At 50.0% G+C, this 8581-nt stretch overlaps 1 protein-coding gene across 1 annotated transcript in view; it reads right to left on the bottom strand.

Annotated features, from left to right (window-relative positions):
- Positions 1-1214: 1214 nt before the first annotated feature.
- LOC135317480 (protein ELYS-like) overlaps positions 1215-8581 on the bottom strand; it is a 56435-nt gene continuing 49068 nt past the window's right edge. Inside the window, exons 28-29 of the mRNA XM_064473773.1 lie at positions 5093-5153; positions 1215-1301 (exon numbers count right to left, since the gene is read on the bottom strand). Of these exons, the coding sequence (XP_064329843.1) occupies positions 1215-1301; positions 5093-5153 (148 nt within the window). The remainder of the gene's footprint in view (positions 1302-5092; positions 5154-8581) is intronic.

The following is an 8581-nucleotide window of genomic DNA, read 5'->3' as shown; positions in this document are numbered from 1 at the left end:
AGCTGATTCCTCACGCCAGTGAATCGTTCCTGCTCTATATGTTTAGGAAAGCACATACAACATGACCGCATTACTGACTCAAAAGCTCTTGAAAATGTGCCTTTGGAGAGGAACACCCAGAGCTGAGAAAGACACCTTCGTTCCATTGCAAGTCTTACCAGAAGATTCAGCTTCCCTTCCCTAGGTACTTTTTGTACCTAGTTCTGTTAAAAAGGAAGCCTGATCAAGTATTTGGAAGCTTCATGCTCCATATGCCACCCTTTCTGGCACATGGCAAAACAGGCCTATGTTCTCTCACGGCAGGCACAGCCACTCTCATTTTGTGGTTTTTCAGAAGCAATCAAGAAACTAGGGAAGCTCCCTCTTGGAGTCTGGCATTATACAGTCTAGCATCGACCAGTACTGAGGCACAACCGTTCATGAACTATTAATTACTTCTTGTATTTTCTCAGGAAGCAGTTATTATATGGCCTGCAGGCAAGAGTCTAACTTGACAGCTAACATGAGAGCAAGACAATGAAGAAATATTCAAAGGGAAGCTTTTGTGCATCCTTTTTACAAAAACCCTTAATTAAATTTGGTTTTGCTGCTTTACGGCTCAACAATAATTGGCAAGCTTTCCAGTGATTTATTCCTACCACACCATGACCCACGTTCTGCTTTGAAAAGCATACAGAAATATCTGTCTTCAAAAACAAAACAAAAGCCAAAACACAAACCCCACACTTAAGACCAAGAGCTGAGTTGGCTTTCAGAAGAAAGCTAATGGTGCCTCCAACACCAGAAGCACCTGAGGCTGCAGTGCTTTTCCAGGGGGAGAGAGGGGCTTGTCAAGAGAGAGGCAAGGCTTCCACCCTCCCTACGCCTACCCACAGCCCAAAGCAGGTACACGCAGAGCAAACGAGAAGGGGATGCGTTTGCTTTGCCTTTCATTGACTTTAATTCCTTCTAACTAAAACTAAGTCTTCCCTCCCACTACAGGATTTTTGCTTTTTTGGGGGGCCCCTGGGTGGGGCCCAGGAGGAGCGGGAGTGGGCGGCCCTGCAGGGGTCACTGGGCCAGCTGCAGGTTTTTGTGCAGAGGGAGGCCAACATGGACATAGCCAACGACTACGGCTGCCCATGACCCACCGGCCCAGCACCATCCCCTGCTTGTGAGCTGCCTTCTCCTCTCTAGCATTTGACTACTGACAGAGTAGTGCCACAGCGAAGGCCTCATTCAACAGCTTCCTTCTGGCTGCCCTGCGAGGTCTTTAGACCTATCGTGGTCAAGACAGTCTTACCCTGCTCTACCTCATTTGGCTGCAAGTAAAGGAAAGGAAGAATCAGCTACCAGAAGCTTCAGCAAAGAGTTGGGCCAGGTCTTCTAGCCTGCTTCCACAGTCACAAGACCCAATTGTGTTGGTATTACGTCTTGTTGCCTTCTCTAGAAAGCCACTGAAACAGAACGGCCTCCCTGTCACTACTCGCTACCAGCAACAACAGAGTCCTCAGACGGACCAGGATTTCGAGTCTTTCACCAGCAGGCCAGGAGTAGTGCCTACTACAGGATGTGGCCATTGTATGCACTTGCAGTCCAGACACTCAAGCTGGTTTTAGCTTCAACTGCGGCGGTTGTAGCCGCTGAAACTTAAATCCAAAAGGAAGGAGAAAAAGAACAGCTGCCCAGGCATATGCTGTTTGGAAGTTAAAGCAGAAGAAAGGCCGGCGTGGCACGCGCTCAAGGACAGGGCTGCCTATAGCCCTTTGGCAGGGAAGCTGCTCCCCAGCTAAGCACATTTCTTCTCCTCTCCTACAATTCCCCTCCCTCTATATCCATGTACCTACACCTGGAAGGTCTGACTGTGATTCAGCACTGCCCAGAAATTGAACTGTCCCAGGAGCGTTCCCTGCTCCTCAGGTTCTTGTGCTCCCTAAGGGCCCCCGCGACCTCACGCCCTGGACCTCTGCAGGCACCTTTTCCACTCTGCTTCCGTGCCACGCTGACAGTTTTCACACTGACTGGGAAGACACAGACTGCAGGACCAAGTGACCCTGTTAGAAGCTTGTGCAGAGGACCTGGGGCACTCCGGGGGAGAAAATACTAATTAAAATTCATTAAAAGAGTTGGGTGTTGCCTTTGCAGCACCTCTCGCTGCCTGCGGGCATTTGCTCAGCGGGAGGGAGTGTGGGGTTGTTAATGCAGCCCCTGCCCACCCCGTGGGTGGCTGAGCTGGGCCGGGCATAGCTTACATACAGAACAGTGTATTTTTTCTGTAAAATACTACTATTCTATACTTATAAATATTAAAGTATGTATAAACAAGTATTTCATGTTATAAGATTTGTATTATGTCTATGTATAATATAAATTACATACATACACATAAATACATATGTACCTACATATCCCACCACAGAATCCGCAGAGGGAAAGGGAAGAGGGGTGTCAGGAGGGACTGGGGTGCGGGAGAGGGGTGACAGGATCCCAGGGGCCCAGGACTCACCGCAGTTCCTGCTCTCTGCACTGCCACGCACATGGCACAGCTCAGGCACTTCTGTCTCTCTCGGTCTGTCCATCCCTCCCTCCCTCGCTGCCTCCCTCCCTCTGCTGCAGCCCCGCTCACTCGACTGCCTTCCACCTCAGGGAATCCACGGGTGCCTCACAGCTTGTGAGCTTGCCGGGCGGCCATGTTGCCCCGGCCCCAGCCCCTGCCCCAGGCCTACAGCTCCCAGCATGCCCCGGGGCGCGCCTTCCCGCCGCCCGACCCTGGGCGGGAACCGCCCCCCCGCAGGCCCCGAGAGCAGCAGGGCCGGCCGAGCGGGGGATACAGGCGGGAGAGAGGGGACAGGCGGCAGCACAGAGGGGAACCAGGCGGCCAGGACGCGGTGACAGAGGAAGGAGAAGGCCAGGGAGCGGGGGAGAGAGGTGTGGGGAAAGGAAAACATAGCAACAGGCTGCAGGACAGACAGGGAGGAGTCAGGAAATACAGGCGGGGAGTCAGGCAGAGAAGAAAGAGAAAGGGAAAAAAGAGTCATGGGAATTGGGGAGAGAGCAAAAATAGAAATTCTGGGCGACTGCCCGATTTCTTGATCAATCCCCAGCGACTGCATTACTGGGAGCCTCAAGAAATGTGCTGCCTGCAACATCCCTGTTCTGGGCCCTCTCCTGCACCCTCATATTGGTGACAAGCATCGCCTCGCAGAGTGGCCAGGGCTGGGGAAAACAAGCCCAGCTGAGGGGGAAAAAAATCATCCAGCTTTTTTTTTGTTGGTCTCCTTGTTGGTTTTGCCTTTAAAAAAACCTGAGGCTTTTCGCCATTGGCAATAGCATTTCACCCAGGAGGAGGTGGTCTGTGGTGGAAATTTTGGCCCCTTACCACCTGACTAATGTAGATTGCCTTGTGTTCTCCCTAGCCCGTCTTCTGTGAGCAAGGTCTCTCAGCTCTCCCGTAGGAGACAGGTACAATTGAGAACAAGTGCCCGCATTTCAGATGTTACCACCCTCGTTGCTCTCCAGCCTGGCAGGGGGAGGAGGAGCCACAGCCAGGCAAGCTGAAGAAGGAGGGGGATGAGGCAAAGCTGGGCTCACAAACCCTGTGGCAAAACAACCCCACCCCTATCTGCAGCCAGTTTCTGAGGCAAAAGCAAGGCAGAAGACTGCTGCCCTAGAAGCAGTCATGCTGCGGTGACTTTGCCTCATTAGATGTCTGAGCAAGAGGACAAGCCTGAGAGCAATTTTTGTCTGTGCCCCGTACAGCTGTAAGCCAAGCAGCCAGCTTAGCCATGCTCATGGTGATAACTCCCTAAATGAATACTTGCAAGGCTCTGAAATACAAACAAGCATCTTCCTACCTTATAACCGAAGCAGTAGCACACGTGCACCCCTGATTTCCAAGCAGGCAGTGGATGGTCCCAACCGGCAGTAAGGAGAAAAGGCAAGCTTTTATTATCCGTTGTTACTGTGTTTGGAGATCAGGGCGTGCTAAGGCAGCAGGAAAGGCTTAGTCTGGCCAGTCACAAGAGACTTGCTTTTCAGACTTAGCCAAAAGAAAACGGGTACGTCGAGGAAGAAGTTCCCCTCTAGCCCGCGGGGGATTTGCTGCTGCACAGGTTGAATGTGAGCCTGCTTTCCAGCACTTTCTCCTGTGACTGTTTTTTGCAGAAAGAGAGGCAGGAGGGACCAGGCGCTGCATATACTGATGTCCTGGATGGTTGTGTTGTTTGCTGAGTCAGTCTTCCAGATCAGAGGAGCAACAGGTAAAGCCTGAAGGTTTTACAGGCAGCATTGTCTTGGCAGGAACCTTGCGAGCGCCAGCAGACACAACCACTGCGGGCACAAGAGGAGACCTCCGAGAAGTGGGCAGCTTGGGCGTCTGCTCAGCAGGTCTTGGCTGAGCTTGTTCCCTTGGTCTTTAATAGCCTTTGCTATTCAAGTGAGAATAGCAGTGAGAGCAAGTGAGTCAGGAGGAGAAGGTAACACCTGAGAATTTTAACAAGATAATAAACAATGCTTGGGCCAGAGAGGAGGCTATTAGCAATGACTGCCCCATTGACAGGAACCTCCTAAAAGAATACAAATCAGTAGAACTTCAAGGACTGACAGTGGGAACATCCTGCTACAAAGAAGGGTGTGAAGGGAAGGCCCCAACTCAGTCAGCAGTGATCAAAGGGAACTTCTGGCCCCAGAAGGCCCTGAAAAACTGCACATTTGCCCACGCAGAGTCACTGGGGGAAAGGTAATTCCAACAGCGGGAGATAGTGACCCCCGACTCAACTGAGGGATGAAAGGGCTGACCCCCATCCCACTCCTCTTGAGCATGCGCAGTGAATTAAAATCACACTGTACCTTTAAACTTAAGCGGCGGAGATAGAGACCCATGGAAGAAGGGGGTGCCCAGCCAGGTCAATGATTATGTATTAGAGAGGTGCGGTGTGTTAACTTCCATGTGTGAATGTCAGAAAGGAACTATGGCAGGTGTGCACGCTTGGAGGAATCATCCCGTTTGTTACATTTACATGAATGTTAATAATGGGAGATAAACTAACTGACTGACCCACAACTGTGTATTACTGACAGCTGCTTCCAGTTGGTTCTTTGACTCAAGGCTTACCTGGCCCACATCACTGTTGGATCCTGCGGAGATGAGCGTGCCGTTCTCGTCCTTCAGGAAGCTGCTATGAGACCAATAGGCTAGATCAGAAGCAAAGCTTTTCCTGTGCCCTGGATTCCTAGGGTCATCTACGCTTGTGCTGTCGGTGTTCACAGAAATCACACACCTCCCTCCTGCATCCTTCTCTCTCTGTCCATTAACATTACAATTGCAGCGTCAAACTACCAGCAATCAGGCTTTCGCTAATAACTCATGGTCTAGTCTGGGTTTAAACCAAGTTCAAGAGCAAGGCACACCACACCGATGGCTGCTGTGGGGTGAGTCTGCTCTTGAACCACGCCGGGTGATGCACGGCCCAGGAGTGAGTGACCTGAACCAACAGGCACATCAGGCACCGTCACCTGCATTTTTCCCTCTGCCTCACGTATGGGTCACCCACACAGCACAGTGCATTGGAAAACGCTTTTTATTTGAGGAACAGCTGTAATTCAGAAGGAACCGCAGAACATTTCTCTCTGAGCATCTCAAAGGCACTCATTATCGCGACTGCTTTGGTGAGAACAGCATTCCTGCGATGGAAACCTGCAAGTTTTGCACAGAAGACAAAAGTACCAACAACATAAGAAACAAATGCAAACTTACTACGAGAAATTCTATTATTTCATAGCATTTTCCGACTGGCCTAGGCTAAGAGGTTACAAGCATTGCCTAACAACTCACAAGAGGCTATGGGCTGGCTTCTGCCTGGAGCTTGCTTCTTCCCCACCAGAAGCTATTTATGGTTGGTTACATGGGAAGGGATGAATTGCAGCAAATAAATGGAGTGCGCTGACAACCCTGAGAGTCATCTTCCATGAGAAGGGGTTCTGATGGGGGATTAAACTACTTAGTTATCTGCGGCCTTATTTGCACGCCGGGCATGTCCTTATAGTACGATCTGCCCAAGGTCTTGGTCTTTTCTCATGGCAAAAGGACAGCAGAGAAGGGCAGTAGTTGACCTTCATTGCCCTCAAGGCCAAATATACCAGAACTGGGGTTGATTTGGCCACACCACCTGTAGGAAACTCATCTGACAGCTACAGGCCTCTTTCCTGCTCTTTATTGTTCTGCCTATTTTTAAGTAAAAGAGGCAGAAACAAAGCAGAAATGTGTCAGCAAGTGGGAAGAGATCACTATTTGATCACACAATCAAGTCTAGCAAGATGTGTACACCAATAGCTTGATGGTAATCAGGGTTTTAGTTTTAGCCATCTTAAATTCTCTGAACACATTTACCATAATATAAACACATGTATTTTGCATAGCAAACATTATCATAACAGAAAAACTCTCTCTCAACTGGGTTTCTGCTCGTTTCCTACCCATAACTCTCTAACTTTGGCCAACACACGACTGCTGAAAGGTGCCCTTGGATGCACATTTCCTGCATTAGCTGGTTTTGTTACTGTCGAGATTGGCTTTGGTCTTGCAGCTGTAAAGCACGAGGGAAAAACGATCAGCCTTGTGCAATCAAAGCGATGGTTAGTTGTGCGTTATATTCCCCCCCTTAAAAATTACCTTCTCTTGGTCCGGACGAAGGCAGATGGTAAGGCTTGGCTCTCTCTACAGCCAGCTGCCTCTGACCTCTAGGAAGGGTCTTGCCGTGCTGGGCTGAGAGAGAATTTCTGGCAACTGCTCTCTGTCTCCAGCGAGGAGCACAGTCGTTCTGATGAACGAGAAGCGTAAAGCAAGAAGTTAAATGTTACAAGAAGTTCATAGCACGGAGCTGTCGGTGCTATTTCGAATTAGGGAATATGTTTCCTCTACAGGTGCAGTAAAATACACCCCCTGCACAGAGCGGCAGCCAGTTCTGCCCATCAGCGCACACCAGCTTCACCCGGAATTTTTAGCCAAGCGGAAGGAAGACTAGAATAATAGCAGAACCTACAACTTTAAGCTAAAACCATGCCGGCACCCTGCAGAACCTCATTCTGACACGCTTGTCAGCACCCACAAGCTTCACATGGCTGACAAAATAGTGCCTTTCCCTTGTTTTTCCTGAAACGCCACTGCCCGAGGTGACTGAATCTCCAGGGCAGCGGTGGGTTACGTTGGACAAGAGGAAGTGAGGATTAAAATGAGGAAGAGAAAGCTGCCTACACACCCCTTCCCCCGGGATGAAAGCTTTCAAACGCAGGACCTCAGCCTTCCAGAACCACCCCACAAGTTTGCTTCCCTGGGAAACTATGGTTCTGGAAAGCAGCAGATGGATCACAGAACCACAACAGAAGTTCCCATAACACAGAATTTGACCTGCCTATTTTGAGACTCAGAAGTTAGGTAAGACTTTCTGTCCAAAAAGTGGTAAAACGAAAGCTGTGGAATTGCAGACCTCACGCTATAGCTTGAGGAAATAATAAAAAGAACAACCCATGATGCAAATGTTGCCTGTGGGTTGGCACCCAGAGCTGCGTGTGAGATACAGAAGATGACATACAACACACTCTTCCTTCCACAGTGACCCAAACAACTTCCAATCATCCGAACGTTCCTACATAACGTACGTGCCTGAATATCTGAATGGTAAGAGTGGCTGACAGGAAAGATACTTATTGTGCTGGTTTTGGATGAGAAGGGGTTAATTCTCCTCACCGTGGGGGGCGGCTGCCTTTCCGGCTTCCCGCGCTCTGCCGCGTGGCGGGGGGGCGGGGCTGGGAGGGGCGGGGCCATGGTGGGGCGGCTGACCCTGACTGGCCAATGGCAGGTTCATTCCATACCATGTGACACCATGACCAGTATATTGAGGGCGGGCAGTGGCAGCGCAGAGGCGGCGCGGCGTCGGGTCGGTGGGCGGCTGCGGCGCGTGTGGTTTGTTTCGGCGGTTCGTTCCCCCTCTCCCCTCCCTTCCCCCCTCCCGCGGGGCTTTGCGCCTCTCGTTGTTCTCCTTTACATTGCATTTCTACTGTTGTTTCTTTTAATTTTAATTATTAAACTGTTCTTATCCCACCCCACGAGCGTTACCCTTCTGATTCTCTCCCCCATCTAACAGTGGGGCAGTGAGCGAGCGACTGTGTGGGGCTGAGCTGCCGGCTAAACCACGACACTTATTTAATCCTCAGACACAAACAAACTATTTGACGTGGAGTCAACAACAGCCTGGAACACAGAATTTCCAACTTCACAGGGTCGCTTTGGAGAAGTGAAATTTTTTGTTCAACTTTTAGGTTCAGCTGTAACGAAAGGTGCAGATGCTTATTGCAAGTATTTCAAAGAAGGGTGTGATAAAGAAAGCAGGATTCTTATTGAGCACTGTTAAATCTAGTTAGTAACCCCTAAGAGAACCTTGCACACTTGGCAGAACTTTTACGCTTACCATGAGATGAACGTTCATCGCCTGGTTCAGCTGTGGGGCTGCCGTACAGTTGGCACGCTGCAGGTGCCGGACTAAAAGAATCTCATGAGTCCGTAAAAATTTCTCCAAACACTTCTATGAGAAATAACACATTTGAA

The sequence above is a fragment of the Phalacrocorax carbo genome, chromosome 26 (genome assembly GCF_963921805.1).
Source record: "Phalacrocorax carbo chromosome 26, bPhaCar2.1, whole genome shotgun sequence".
Lineage (NCBI taxonomy): Eukaryota > Metazoa > Chordata > Aves > Suliformes > Phalacrocoracidae > Phalacrocorax > Phalacrocorax carbo.
The sequence above is the reverse complement of the archived record's forward strand: the minus strand, read 5'-3'. Positions and strand labels throughout refer to the sequence as shown.